The sequence below is a fragment of the Nematolebias whitei genome, chromosome 2 (assembly GCF_014905685.2).
Source record: "Nematolebias whitei isolate Nwh7 chromosome 2, NemWhi1, whole genome shotgun sequence".
In the NCBI taxonomy this organism is placed as follows: domain Eukaryota; kingdom Metazoa; phylum Chordata; class Actinopteri; order Cyprinodontiformes; family Rivulidae; genus Nematolebias; species Nematolebias whitei.
The window spans coordinates 56,184,349-56,200,439 of record NC_056499.1 but is presented as its reverse complement, the minus strand read 5'-3'; the positions used below and the strand labels follow the sequence as shown (position 1 = coordinate 56,200,439).

The following is a 16,091-nucleotide window of genomic DNA, read 5'->3' as shown; positions in this document are numbered from 1 at the left end:
AAGTGGTGGAGAGGCAGAGATCCAACAGGGTGCAGATCTGGTCTGGGGTGAAGTTGGTCCTGTTGATTAAGTCCTTGTCTTGTAAAAGTTGTTTTCTGACGGTTTCTACTGCTTCAGAGATGGGTATGCATGTGAAAAGAGAAGTCACATCATACGATACAAGGGTTTCTCCTGGGGTTAGTTTCAAGTGTTGAACTTTGTTAGCAAAATCAATGGAGTTCTTTATGTGATGAGGTGTGTTTCCAACAAGAGGAGCTAAAACACCAGCCAGATGTTTAGCAATATTGTATGTCACTGAGTTCATGCTGCTGACGATGGGTCTGAGTGGTGTTCCTTCTTTGTGTATTTTTGGAAGTCCATAAAGACAGGGAGTGGCTTCCCCTGAGTACAATCTATAATACAACAATCGATTGATTGTTTTCTCCTTTTCAAGTTTTTGCAGGTAATCTGTGACTTTTACCTGCAAAAACTTGAAAAGGAGAAAACAATTATATAGACGTATGCGGGAGTATACTGGGGGCTTTAGAGTCAAAGTGGACGCCTGCAGGGCATGTTCGTGCAAATATCAAGTTTTACGACCGTGTACTAGGTGTCGCACAATAAACTGTCCGGTGACAATCTGTTTTGTATGTGACACCAATGTATTAAATTCCCCTTCTTCATCCCTGATCTGGTTTAATGGCCTTTTTTTTTTCCCCCCCAAAAGACAAGCAATCGCTTCCTCCTCCTCCGTTGACATCATGATTGAAATGGTGAGAAATGAAGGAATTTGTCACGAGAGAATTAAAATCAGGTCCAGCATGGCTGTGGCAGGGTCTGAGATTTCCTGGTGGGCTGGTATGATGTGTGGGTTGCAGGGCCAGCACTCTCTGTTTCTATTTTATTTTTTAGAACTTTTTATTAACAACATATAAACACAAAACGATGCGGCTGAAGCTGCCAGCTCTTTTTTTTTTGTGCGACCTGTCAATCAATCCAGTAGGCGTGTCAGCAAATGACCAATCGGCAAACTCAATTTGTCCTGAAGGTAAACAGCCCTTACCTGTGGAGCTGACTGCAGCTGCTCAGGGTGGACGCTCGAGTATGAAGTCTCAACCCTCTGCGGACGGTGCACAGTTTCCGCGCAGACTGAGGTCCACCCGAGTCTGTGCGAGCCTTTAAAAGCCTGCTTCTGATATTCCAACAGGACCTTGTCTTGAAACACAGCAGTGAAGGATACCTATGGGACAGATCTGGTTGACAAGCCTCCGACTGACAAAGTCCTCTGGATGGGGGACGAAACGTTTCTTCACTGAAGAAACCGGTCCATGATTTAGCCATTTTTGTTAAATGGACTGTACTTATATAGCATCTTTCTAAATTATCAAGACACTCAAAGCTCTTTGCTACACAATCTGTGCCTCATTTACCCATTCATACAGCACTACTATATTTATACAAAGATACTCTGAATCTGTAGAGAATAATCAGCGCTTTAGATCACATTCGTACACAGATGGGACACGCATCAGAGGCAATGATGGGTTCAGTGTCTTGCCCAAGGCTACTTCAACATGTGGCTGCTGGTGGAATCGAACCCCAAACTCTCCCGTTGGAGGACAACTGCTCTAAACACTCAGCCACAGCCACCTTCCAGTTTGGTCTGGTTGTTCGTGCAGCCACCAACACAACAAGTACCTAGTCTTAACTGGAGTTAGTAGGAGAGGGCATATCTATCCAGTTTTAGATCATCTCCATTGTCTCCCTGTCAAATCCAGAACTGAATTCAAAATCTTAATTCTAACCTACAAAGCTCTCAACAGCCTAGCTCCATCTTATATTTGAGATCTTATAGTTCCATATTTTCCTAACAGAGCACTACGCTCTTAGACTGCTGGCTTACTCGCGGTCCCTAGAGTTTCAAAGAGTGGAATGGGAGGAAGATCTTTCAGTTATCAGGCTCCTATCTTGTGGAACCAACTTCTAGTTTCTGTCTGTGAGGCTGACACATTGTCAAGACTGGGCTTAAGACTGTCATTTTTGCTAAATCCTATAGTTAGGGTTGGCTTGTTATGCTGCTGTAGGCTTAGACTACTAGAGGACAAATTGACCTCATTTTCATAAATGAATTGTTAAAATTGAATAGTTTTCATTTGATACTATTTCTATCTTAACATGTTATTTGTGACTTGTCATTGTGTATCTGTTCCTACCAAACCCAGTTGGTCGAAGCAGATGGCCACTTGTCCTGAGCTTGGTTCTGCTGTTCTGTTGCTATGGCGGCGCACAGAAGTGCAGCGGCCTCTCATGCTCCCGGGATTAAGCCTTATTTTAATTCCTATGAGGCTGTTTTAGGCACTAATTCAGTGCTAAATTCACGGCTCAAGTACAGCTCAACTGAACTTATGGCCATCAGAGACAGTTCAGTTATTAATATCACAGAGGCTGAAATAGAAGGCCACAGATTCCTACTCTCTTTCTGGCCAATGTCCGCTCACTGGAAAACAAAATGGACTTGTTACATCTAAGGATGAGTGTTTCTACAGAGATGACGAACGGTGCTGTTCTTTGCCTAATGGAAACCTGGCTTAACAACAACATGCCAGACTCAGCTTTCCAGATCAGTGGTCTTCAGTTATTCCGTGCGGACCGTGACCAATGCTCGGGTAAAACACGGGGGAGAGAATTCTGTATGTTTGTGAATGAAGATTGGTGTATGAACTGTGGACTAGTTAAAAAGCTACTGCTCTGAGGCAATATAACTCATTACTGTGAAATGTCAGCCGTACTGTCTGCCACGGGAGTTCACTGCAGTGTTTGTCACTATTGTTTACATCCCGCCAGGTGCTAATGCTAACGAAGCATCAAAGGAGCTGTATGACACCATTAGCTCAATGCAGATTAATTACCCAAAGACGTTTTACATGGTTGCGGGGCACTTAAACCACATGAAACTGACAGACACTCTGCCCAGTTTTTACCAGCATGTCACTTTTCCTACACGGGGAAACAACACTCTGGACTGTGTGTATACTAACATTCACGGTGCGTACAGAGCTGTTCCTTGCCCCCATCTTGGCCTCTCCAACCACATCTCAATCCTGCCGGCGCCAGCATATTATCTGCAGATGAGACGGATTAGGCTAACAAAGAAGATGGTCACTGTGTGACCCAAGGATGTAGACTCTGTGCTCCATTACTGTTTTCAGTGCACAGATTGGCAGGTCTTCAGAGAGGTGGCTACATACACTATATTGCCAAAAGTATTCACTCACCTGCCTTGACTCACATATGAGCTTAAGTGACATCCCATTCCTAATCCATAGCGTTCAATATGACGTTGGTCCACCCTTTGCAGCTAGAACAGCTTCAACTCTTCTGGGAAAGCTGTCCACAAGATTTAGGAGTGTGTTTATGGGTATTTTTGACCATTCTTCCAGAAGCGCATTTGGGAGGTCACATACTAATGTTGGATAAGAAGACCTGGCTTTCAGTCTCCACTCTAATTCATCCCAAAGGTGTTCTATCAGGTTGAGATCAGGACTCTGTGCAGGCCAGTCAAGTTCATCAACACCAGACTGTGCCATCCATGTCTTTATGGACCTTGCTTTGTGCACTGGTGCACAATCATGTTGAAAGAGGAAGGGGCCAGCTCCGAACTGTTACCACAAAGTTGGGAGCATGGAATTGTCCAAAATGTCTTGGTATGCTGAAGCAGTCAGAGTTCCTTTCACTGTAACTAAGGGGCCAAGCCCAGCTCCTGAAAAACAACCCCACACCTCTGCCCTCCACCAAACTTTACACTTGGCACAGTGCCGACAGACCAATACCGTTCTTCTGGCAACTGCCAAACCCAGACTCGTCCATCAGATTGCCAGATGGAGAAGCGCCATTTGTCACTCCAGAGAACACGCCTCCACTGCTCTAGAGTCCAGTGGCGGCGTGCTTTACACCACTGCATCCAATGCTTTGCATTGCATTTGGTGATGTATGACTTAGATGCAGCTGCTCGACCATGGAAACCCATTCCATGAAACTCTCTGCGCACTGTTCTTGAGATAATCTGAAGGCCACATGAAGTTTGGAGGTCTGTAGTGATTGACTCTGCAGAAAGTTGGTGACCTCTTCGCACTATGCACTTCAGCATCCGCTGACCCCGCTCCGTCAGTTTACGTGTCCTACCACTTCGTGGATGAGTTGCTATCATTCCCAAACACTTCCATTTTCTTAAAATACAGCTGACAGTTGACTGTGGAATATTTAGGAGCGAGGAAATTTCACGACTGGATTTGTTGCATAGGTGGTATCATATCAGTTCCCTGCTGGAATTCACTGAGCTTCTAAGAGCAACCCATTCTTTCACAAATGATTGTAAAAACAGTCTGCATGCCTAGCTGCTTCATTTTATACACCTGTGGCCACGGAAGTGGTTGGAACACGTGATTCTGATCATTTGGATGGGTGAGCAAATACTTTTGGCAATGCAGTGTATGATGGAGAGGTGGACCTGGAGAAATACACTTCCTCTGTTCTTGGCTTCATCTCTAAGTGCACTGTCCTGGTGATGATGATGTCATTACCACCAGGACAGTAACCTGTTATCCGAATCGGAAACCTTGGTTGAATGCTGAGGTTAGAGATCTGCTGAAAGCTAGGGACGCTGTCTTCAGGACAGGTGAGGCATCAGCACTCCGAGAGGTGAGGAAAAGACTGACTGCAGTCCTTGCAAGGGCCAAAGCCACATACAGTGAGGAAAATAAGTATTTGAACACCCTGCGACTTTGCACGTTCTCCCACTTTGAAATCATGGAGGGGTCTGAATTTTTTATCTTAGGTGCATGTCCACTGTGAGAGACATAATCTAAAAGAAAAATCCAGAAATCACAATGTATGATTTTTTTAATAATTCATTTGTGTGTTACTGCCGCAAATAAGTATTTGAACACCTGCCAATCAACAACAGTTCTGGCCCTCAAAGACCTGTTAGTCCTCCTCTATAACGTCCACCTCCACTCCACTTATTATTCTAAATTAGAAGCACCTGTTTGAGGTCGGTAGCTGCATAAAGACACCGGTCCACCCCACACAATCAGTAAGACTCCAACTACTAACATGGCTAAGACCACAGAGCTGTCCAAAGACACCAGAGACAAAATTGTAGACCTCCACAAGGCTGGAAAGAGCTACGAGGCAATTGCCAAGTAGCTTGGTGAAAAAAGATCAACTGTTGGAGCAATTATTAGAAAATGGAAGAAGCTAAACATGACTGTCAATCTCCCTCGGACTGGGGCTCCATGCAAGATCTCACCTCGTGGCGTATCATTGATCCTAAGAAAGGTGAGGAATCAGCCCAGAACTACACGGGAGGAGCTGGTCAATGACCTGAAGAGAGCTGGCACCACTGTTTCCAAGGTTACTGTGGGTAATACACTAAGACGTCATAGTTTAAAATCACGCATGGCATGGAAGGTTCCCCTGGTTAAATCTGCACACGTCCAGGCCCATCTTAAGTTTGCCCATGACCATTTGGATGATCCAGAGGAGTCATGGGAGAAAGTTATGTGGTCAGATGAGACCAAAATAGAACTTTTTGGTCTTAATTCCACTCGCCTCAGTGACAGCCCAGAAACCTGGTTGATCTAGAGAAGATGTGTGGAGGAATGGCCCAAAATCTCTGCTGCAGTGTGTGCAAACCTGCTGAAACACTACAGGAAACCTTTGACCTCTGTAACTGCAAAGTAAGATACTGTACCAAATATTAACATTAATTTTCACAGGTGTTCAAATACTTATTTTCAGCAGTAACACACAAATAAATTATTAAAAAATCATACATTGTGATTTCCGGATTATTTTTTTTAGATTATGCCTCTCACAGTGGACATGCACCCGAGATGAAAGATTCAGACCCCTCCATGATTTCAAAGTGGGAGAACGTGCAAAGTCGCAGGGTGTTCAAATACTTATTTTCCTCACTGTATGCCCAGAAAATTCAGGGTCACTTCATCACCAACGACCCCCGGCGCATCTGGAAGGGTATCAAATGCATTACGAACTAGAACATCAGGGATGCACAATGCCCAATGAACCCCTCATTACCAGATGCACTCAATAAGTTCTATGCTCGCTTTGAGGATCCTAACACACCCCCAGCACTAGACTTATACCAACACCCGGTGACACACCCTTCTGTGTGACCACAGCAGATGTGAGAAAGACCCTCCAGGGAATCGATCCCTGTATGGCTGCAGGCCCCATCAACATCCCAGGGCAGGTACTGAAGGACTACGCATACCTGCTGTCTGTGGTGATGGTGGACATCTTCAGCACCTCACTGTCAATGGCAGTTGGCCCCACCTGCTTTAAGTCCGCCACTATTGTCCATGTACCCAAATGCTCCACAGTGACAGGCCTGAATGACTACCGACCTATAGCCTTAACATCGGTAGTCATGAAGTGCTTCCTGTTTTTGGGAGCAGATGGTGGGGGTTAAGGGCCTTGCTCAGTGGCCCAGAATGGGGCTAGGGAGGGTGGAGGCAGGTGTGGGTGATTCACCTATTCCACCCACATTTTGATGTTGTCGGTACTGGGAGTTAAACCTGAGACTTTCTGATCACAGGCCCATCTTCTCTAACCTTTGCGCCACCACTTTCTATCCATCTGCTCTTTCTGGATTTTTTCTCAGCCTTCAACACCATCATCCCACAGACCCTGGTGCAGAAGCTCTCCTTTCTTGGACTGAGTCCCACATTGGGGAACTGAATTCTGGACTTCCTGACCAACAGACCTCAGACTGTCAGGATCCACAATACCGTCTCCTCCTCCATCACCCTCAGCACTGGCTCACCCCAAGCCTGCATGTTGAGAGTCAGAGTCAGAGATTCTTTATTGTCAATCCACCTCATGTGGTACATGTGGTGGAGCGAAATTATGTACACAAGGTCCCAGTTATATCCAACAATAAAATGTATAAGAAAAACAGTAATAACATCTAAGATATGAACTAAGAAAAACATCAACTAAATATACACTAAGCACTCATAACATAAAACATTGAACATCAGCACAAACATGAACATGAGTCTGTGAGCGGATGTGCATGCATAAACACATCAACATTGAAACAGATCAGCAGCAACATGAAACAGATCAGCAGCAACATGATATGGTTTTTCACAGTGATTATTCTAGTTAGAGATTCATGAGTCTAACAGCCTCAGGGTAGAAGCTGTTCTTGAGCCTCCTCTTGTTCATTCTGCTGACATTTGATTGCTCAGCTGGACACCCCAGCTGCATTATAGTGAAGTTTGCGTCCAACACAGCTGTAGTGGGATGCATCACAAACAATGATGAGTACAAATACAGAGAGGAGGTGGAACACCTGGTACAGTGGTTCAGAGACAATAATCTCTGCATCGGTGTGAAGAAGACCAAGGAGATGGTGGTAGATCCTCTTCATCCCCTACACATCAGAGGAGCAGCTGTGGAGGTGGTCTCGTGCTACAGGTACCTGGGGGTGCATATATACTGTGACCTCACCTGGAGAGCAAACACTTTCTGTCTGGTCAAAAAGGCCCACCTGCGTCAACTTCCTCAGCAAGGTGTGGAGAGCTGGACTTAGGAGCTCTGTCCTGAGGAGCTTCTATGGCTGTGTGGTGGAGAGCGTTCTCTGCCACTGCATCACCGTGTGGCACGGCAGCTGCACTGCTGCTGAGAGGATGGCTCTGCAGAGGGCGGTTAAGACTGCACAGAAGACTGTGGGGAGCAGCCTTCCCACCACCTCGGACCTCTACACCATGATGCAGGGGAGGGCACTCCACATCATGAAGGACTCCACTCATTCTAAACAGAGTCTCTTCCAGCCCCTCCCCTCAAGCAGGTGGCTAAGGAGCATTCAGAGCAAGACCACCAGGCTCAGAAACAGTTTCTTTCCTGCAGCTGTCAGACTGCTGAATTCGAACTGCACTTAATTCAGCTTCATCTTACTTTTTTTAACTTTATTATTATTAATATTTGTACTCTTGTATTTATTTGTTAATTGTTATGCTTCTTGATGATCTGAGACCTCAGTCCAAATTTCGTACCGCAAACATGCAAATGTGAGCTGGTATGAGAATTTAAAATCCTTGAATTCTTGAATACTAAAGGTTTCTTCCTCATGAGGGAATTTTTCCTTTCCACTGTCACCTTCATGCTTGCTCAAGATGAGAGTTCTGGGATGGAGTTAAACTCAAAGCAGTCTGCTCCTCAGATAAATAATGTTAAATTATTGTTTTTATATATGAACGTTTCTGTTCAGAAAGATGAGTTCTGTTGTGACTTAGTGCTATAGAAATAAACTGAATTGAATTGTACCTGAACTCAGCATGGCTATGTTAGTAAACTTTATGGTTGTTAAATAAATGTGAACAAAACAAAAACAGACCAACGATTTTCAGTCAGGTCATCTGGACAGTTTCTTCTTCTTCTTTTTTTTTTCTGCTGAAACATTTCACCTTCCATCCAGAAGGCTTCATTCAATTCAATTTACTTAAAAATACTTTATTATTCCCAGAGGGAAATTAAATGTTGTTGTAACTCATCATCCTGGTTTCATTAAAGAGTTGTTCTAGATGCTGATGCTGTGGGCAGGAAGGATCTCTTGTAGCGGTCTGTCCTACAACGGATCTGAAGAAGCCTCTGACTGAAGACACTTTGTTGTTGTATGACAGTCTGATGAAGAGGATGCTGAAGGTTGTCTATAATTTTCTTCATTTTATGAAGAATCGTTCTTTGAACAATCATCTCCAAAGGTTCTAGAGAAGTCCCCAGAACTGAGCCAGTCTTCTTGATGAGCTGGTTGATCTTTTTAAGTCACTTGCTCTGGTGCTGCTCCCCCAGCAGATGATGGCAGAACAGATTGCGCTCTCTACAATAGACTTATAGAAGATATGCAGCATCTTGCTGCAAACACTGAAGGACTTCCGCTTCCTCAAGAAGTACAGTCTGCTCTGTCCCTTCTTGTAGACGGCTTCGTTGTTGCATTTCCAGTCCGGTCTGTTGTCCAGGTGAACCCAAAGATATTTATACTTCTCCATCACCTTAACTTCTTCTCCCATGATGGAAATAGGGTTGGACCTGTTCCTGATTCTCCTGAAATCTACAATCATCTCCTTTGTTTTGTTCACATTCAAGATAAGATGATTGTTTCCACACCATGCCACAAAGTGGTCCACCAGTTCCCTGTACTCAGCTTCTTGTCCATCTCTGATACACCCGACTACTGCAGAGTCATCTGAATATTTCTACAGATGACAGGAGTCTGTTTTGTACTGGAAATCTGAGGTGTACAGAGTGAAAAGGAATGGTGAGAGTACAGTCCCCTGTGGTGCTCCTGAGCTACTGACCACCTGGTCAGACACACAACCCTTCAGTCTCACAAACTGTGGTCTGTTTGTCAGGTAGTCTTTGATCCAGGTGATTGTTGAGGCCTCCACCTGAGTCTTCTGGAGTTTCTGACAAAGCAAATCAGGCTGGATTGTGTTAAATGCACTGGAGAAATCAAAGAACATGACTCTCACAGTGCTGTCTGCCTTTTCTAGATGACAGTGAGTTTGCTGAAGCAGGTGTATGATGGCATCTTCAACTCCAAGTCCAAGTTGATAAGCAAACTGCAGTGGGTCCTGATATGTGCTTGTTTGTTTAGTCAGGTGGGTCAGCAGAAGTCTCTCTAGGACTTTCATGATGTGGGATGTCAGGGCAACAGGTCTGTAGTCATTGAGGACTGATTGGTGAGGTTTATTTGCTACTGGAACAATGCAGGATGTTTTCTACAACACTGGAACCTTCTCCTGGGTCAGGCTAAGGTTGAAGAGGGGCTGCAGAACCCCACAGAGCTGCTCTGCACAGACCTTCAGGACTCTGGGACTGACACCATCTGGACCTGCAGCCTTATTCCGGTTCAGTCTCTCCAGCTGCTTCCTCGCCTGACTTCTGGAGACGCAGACGGGGGAGGAAAAGGAGGTATCGGCATCTTCTGATTTGGTTGAAGACCAACATGCAGAAGATGAAGGGTCCATGACTGAGGTGGTAGATACAATATTTGAGGTGTGACAGGACAGCCTTGGGTCAATGGAGGGTGGTATGTATGTTTGGCTGTGGGCAAGAGAGGAGGATGCTGAGCTTGTTCCTGAACTGAACCTATTGAAGAATGTGTTCAGTTCATTGGCTCTGTCCAGACTTCCATCCTTCTGATCCTCCTCCTGCTTGAAGCCTGTGATCTGTTTCCTCCCTGACCACACCTCTGTGATATTGTTCTGCTGGAGCTTGCTCTCCAGCTTCTTCTTGTACACCTCCTTGCTGTTTCCAAAAAAGTTAAATCTGGTCCTCTGGACATTCAAAAAAAAAAAAAGCAAAAAAATGTAGAAATGTTTCGTCCCTCATCCGAGAGACCTCCTCAGTCTGAGGTGCTGTATTCAGCTCAGTCTCTTAAATAGCACCTTCTCAGAGTGGATCAACCAGTTTTGCTGCTGACAACCAAAACCAGCTGATCACATGCTCAAGAAGGACCATCAGTCTAACAATGGATCATTAGCACACTGATGGCTGTTTACTATTCACAGGGGGCTGAGTGATACTAGCAATCACAGCATTGTAAGAGGGGGACAGTTGAACCCGGAGGCCTCCACCCCTGTTTAATGATGGACTATTTCTTTTCACAAAGATGGCCTCCTTTACTCCTCTCCCAAACCATCGTTCCTCTCTGTCCAGGATGTGAACATCTTCATCCCTGAAAGAGTGACCGCTGGCCTGGAGATGAGTGTAGACCGCAGAATCATCCCCACAGCATGATGCTGCCACCACCATGCTTCACTGTAGGGATGGCATTGGCCTGGTTTCCTCCAAACACAATGCCTAGCATTCACATCAGAGTTCAATTGTTGTCTCATCAGACCAGAAAATTTTGTTTCTCATGGTCTGAGAGCCCTTCAGGTACCTTCTGTCAAACTCCAGATGGGCTGCCATGTTCCTTTTATTAAGGAGTGGCTTTTGTCTGGCCACTCTACCATACAGGCCTGATTGGTGGATTGCTGCAGAGATGGTTGTCCTTCTAGAAGGTTGTCCTTTCTCTGCTGGAGCTCTGACAGAGTGACCTTCAGGTTCTTGGTCACCTCCTTGACTAAGACCCTTCTCCCCCAATCACTCAGTTTAGATGACCAGCCAGCTCTAGGAAGAGCCCTGGTGGTTTCAAACTTCTTCCATTTACAAATGATGGGAAGCCACTGTGCTCATTGGGACTTTCAAAGCAGCAGAAATGTTTCTGTAATCCTTCCCCAGATTTGTGCCTGAACACAATCCTGTATCAGAGGTCTACAGACAATTATTTTGACTCCATGCTTTGTGTTTGTGCTTTGACATGCTCTGTCAACTGTGGGACCTTCTATAGACTGGTGTGTGCCTTTCCAAATCTAGTCCAGTCAACTTAATTTACCACAGGTGGACATCATTTAAGTTGTAGAAACATCTCAAGGGGGATCAGTGGAAACAGGATGCATCTAAGCTCAATTTGAGCTTCATGGCAAAGGCTGTGAATACTTACCTAAATGCGATTTCTTAGTTGTCTATTTTTAATAAATTTGGAACAAATCTAAAAAAATATTTTCCCATTGTCATAATGGAGTATTGTGTGTAGAATTTGAGGAAAGAGATTCATTAAATACAATCTAAAACAAGGCTGTAACATCGAAATGTGGAAAAGGTGAAGCATTGTGAATACTTTCTGGATGTTCTGTATCTTCCACTCATGTTTGGTGAATGCCACTTTGTAGGTCGTCCATCATTACAATATTTCTCTGTAACATATCTTCATTAGCATTCAGCTTCTCGAGGGGCTCGGGCTCCAAGACCTGATGGTGTGGTCTTCCTTGGCCAGCCCTGGCAGACTTGTGTTTTTTTTTTTTTTGTCAGAAGACAACATTTATCTAGATATGTCTCTAATGACAGTGGTACTTATAAATTTAATATATATCCCCATGGCAAAATATGGATAATTGAAACATTTTATGATCACATTCCTGCAGAGCTCACATTAACCACATTCTATTTTGTGCACACGCACCAGATGTCCGACTAATTTTAACTTGGTTGTCTGGCATGTGTCAACACAACTCAACACAGTTTAGATCAGATGTTTAGGAGCCTTTCTGTGTCTGAATAAAGTCAGAGGTCATTGTTTAAAACATTCCTCTGTCTGGTACACAAACTGAAGCTGATAGAAAAACTTAGAAAATCCTTCAGAATGTCCGACGAACTGCTGATCAAGACACCTTGAAAGACCACAAGAAAGTTTAAATAACGAGATGGAAAATATAGAGATAAGGACTGGATCAAGTCTTTGGGACTGAAAATGAAGTTTATATGTAGTAGTATTGAACCAGGCTCAGCTGTACCTGCAGAGGTAGAAAAGTTATATTAATATATATGTTTTTAATGAAATTTTCTATGAAGCCGACTCATGTTGTGCATGATGTTTCCTCAGGTCCTTCCTGCTGATGTTCTGACTCGAGTCAGTGAATATGTTCCTGAGATTGTGGAGTTTGTGAAGAAGATTGTTTCAAACGGTTATGGGTGAGGATCAAACTAACATCTGTGCTTCTTTATAGTTCACCTCCATCAGCAGTGTTGTCTGAATGAGTTGTTTCTCTCATGCTTGCAGATATGAATCAAATGGTTCAGTTTACTTTGACACCCAGAAGTTTGATTCCAGTCCTCTACACTCTTATGCCAAGCTGGTGCCAGAAGCAGTTGGAGACCAGAAAGCATTACAGGAGGGAGAAGGTACACATTTACATGTTTAAAATATTTGTTTTGGGAAAAAAAGAATCCTGAAGAACGTGGTTGTTTTAGCTTTATTTAGAATTGTGAAGTAGAGGGTGATACTGGAGTAGATTTTCAATTCAGTTTATTTCTTCTTTCTTCTTCTTCTTTCGGTTTGTCCCTCTTCAGGGGTGGCCACAGTGAGTCCTCCTCCTCCACCTCGCTCTGTCCTCTGCGTCCTCTGTCCTCACTCCAACTACCTTCATGTCCTCTCGAACTGCATCCATATATCTCCTCTTTGTCTTTTTCCTGGCAGCTGCATTTCTAACATCCTTCTACCAATATACCCACGGTCCCTCCTCTTGACATGTCCGAACTAGAGAATGACACGGGAGTGGATATTCACTCCTGTCCTGGTCCCACAGGAAAAATCCTGTCCTGTCCCACTCCTGGTAACATGACTCCTGCTCCTGTCCTGCTCCTGTTTTTCATTTAATTTTTAGGAAATACATTGAATTTGATTTGATCTTCTACTCATTCCTGTTTAAATTACTTTGTGATGTGCAGTTTTATTTCAAAAGATATGGCAACAGGAACAGTTCATCTGTGGTGAAATAAAGACATTTATTGTTTTAATCCAAACAAAAACCTTCACTAAATATCATAAAACAAATAATCCATGGCCTGTAGTCCATATAATTTATCTACGGAGGATCAGCTGCTGAGTCCTTGTTTCTAGATCTTTGAAGGTCAGTTACAGTAAAAACAAAAATCTAAACCAGTCCAGGGGTCACACCATGTCTACCTTAGATGAAAGAACCCAAACATAACAAGTTGCATTTGACTAATTTATTGAGCAATTGTTTCCTTTAAACAGTGACATCACTGTCATGTTTTAAATAGTTTAAACAAACAAACAATAAAATAAAAATAATGTACCATGCAAGAGAACAAATAAAAATGTTTAAAGGCATTATTATACATTGGACGACGTCCTCAAGAAGTTCAGTGTATGTGGTCGAGGTAACGAGCTCGTTTGGGTGAAGCATGATGTCGTGCATCTTCCCAGACTCCAGAGCATCATTTACAGACTGGACCATTGCAGGTCTGGTGTTCCACCTCATCTCTCCACAGCTGGACCAGTCCAGAACCTTGTGGAACCTAAAAGTGAAAGAAGACGTGCACGAGTTAAAATAGTGTTACAGTGACTACAAATTATAATTTGTTGGTCTTTCTTCTGGAAAAAAAATATTTGATCAAAAACAAGAGATTTACAATTGAAATTAAGTCAAGAAAATGTGACATTTGCAATTATAAATTACAGAAGCTTAATTTTTCTTAATTTATTTCACTTATCATATTTTATAATTATTTAATCAGCCTCACAGGCAGAGATTACAAGATGTTATGTATCTTACCTGCTCTGTTGAAGTGTGTGACAAGGGTCTTTGTGTCCAAAGCTGTTTAACAGTTTGCTTCCAGAGCTAACAGCCTCCTGTGTTAGGTAGAACAATTAAATTAAATTAAAGACAAACAAAAAGCTTAGAGCTACTTCTTGTTGTGCCGCTTTCTAAAACAGTTATTGAATCAAGTATTTACTTATGTAGGTAAACATAGATGTTTTAAACCTGTTAAAATATACCAGAATGCAGGAAATAGCAGCTGCTTTATTCAAAAAGTTATGGGGAAGGACCCACAGACCTCGCACCAATATGTCCCCCCTACAATAATTCTAATGATAATTCACACTGCGTGGTTCAAGCCAAGAGCCATTGTCAACACTGGGGGTCTAAGACTCCTAAAAAGGACTCCTAGAATCACCCCTGGTGTGAAGAAATGGACTGAGAAAAATCAGCTCTTGGCCTAAAATTTAACACAACAGCATAATTGTACACATCATATCTTAAATCTAAAACTTAAACACTTATTATAATATATGTGTAACCAGTCTTTCATATAAAAACTGGGATATTTTTACCGGAGAATGCTTTCACTAACGAGTTTGTTGTTGTACTGACATGGTTACAGCCGACAGTAACTATTTACACAATAAAGCGATGGTTATTCATGTTTTCCTCAATTTCAGTATCCAGCAGGACGTCACAATATAAACATAGTAATATTTTTACCGGAGAATGCGTGCACTTTAACCAGGAAGAGTTGTTTTTTTTACATTACAAACAGCAACAGATAATAAAGATTTTAACCTAAAAACCCACATAACAAAGCAGAGCATAATTTTTAAATTGAAAGGGACAAGGTGGAGAAAAATGCGCTGTTTGAGTTTATTTACTGACGGTAAACAGCAGCTCCTCACTGCAGCTGAGATGTTTAAAGCAGCACAGCACCAACACAAGTTCAGGGTTATTTGACACTTTCCTGCCTGTTCTGTGAGTTTAATAGACAGTTACTTCTTACCTTGCGTTGCAAACTATTTTCAGTTACTCTGTACCACTTAGCTGCTCCTCCCACCCTCTCGGTGAAAACCTACGGCTCTAACAGATAACTTCTGGTCCAGAAGTTCTGGGCAATGGAGTTCTTTTGACTTGCATTAAAGTGAAGGCTTACTGAAAGAAAACTACAAAATAGCTGCGCCCGTGTTTTTTTTGTTTTGTTTCATTTTCATTTTTGGTTCTTGGTCGGTTCCCGCTCCTGTCTGCTCCCGTTAGCTTTCAGTCCGGTCACGTCCCGGTCACGTGAGTTATAATGAGGTTGACTCCGGTCCCGCTGGAATCCAGCCGGAATCCAGCCGGAATCACGTGACCCATGGTACTCCCAAAAAAAATGTCATCCTTTAGTCCAAACCATCTCAGTGTGTCCTCTCTAACTTTATCTCCCAGTTGTTCAACCTGTGCTGTACCTCTGATGATCTCATTCCTAATCTTATCCAGCCTCGTCACTCCTAAGGAGAACCTTATCATCTTCATTTCTACCACTTCCAGTTCTTTCTCCTGTCTTTTTGTCAATGCCACTGTCTCCAGACCATACAACATAGCTGGTCTCACCACTGTCTTGTAAACTTTTCCTTTGACCTTTGCTGACACCCTTTTGTCACAAATCACTCCTGAAACTTTTCTCCTTCCACTCCATCCTGCCTGGACTCTCTTTTTCACTTCTTTACCACATTCCCCATTTTCCTGGACAGTGGATCCCAAGTACTTGAAGTCCTGCACCTTTGTGACCTCTGCTCCTTGTAGCCTCACTGTTCCACCAACCTCCCTTTCATTTACACACGTATTCTGTCTTACTACGGCTGACTTTCATTCCTCTTCTTTCAAGTGCATACCTCCACGTCTCCAAGTTCTCTTCCACCTGTT

General features: G+C 43.3%; 1 protein-coding gene across 1 annotated transcript in view; it reads left to right on the top strand.

The window, feature by feature from the left end:
- cars1 (cysteinyl-tRNA synthetase 1) overlaps positions 1 to 16,091 on the top strand; it is a 232,039-nt gene that overhangs the window by 92,535 nt on the left and 123,413 nt on the right. The window contains exons 6-11 of the mRNA XM_037694988.1: positions 5,967 to 6,015; positions 6,183 to 6,424; positions 7,406 to 7,485; positions 7,553 to 7,790; positions 12,497 to 12,585; positions 12,674 to 12,795. Coding sequence (XP_037550916.1) covers positions 5,967 to 6,015; positions 6,183 to 6,424; positions 7,406 to 7,485; positions 7,553 to 7,790; positions 12,497 to 12,585; positions 12,674 to 12,795 — 820 coding nt within the window. The remainder of the gene's footprint in view (positions 1 to 5,966; positions 6,016 to 6,182; positions 6,425 to 7,405; positions 7,486 to 7,552; positions 7,791 to 12,496; positions 12,586 to 12,673; positions 12,796 to 16,091) is intronic.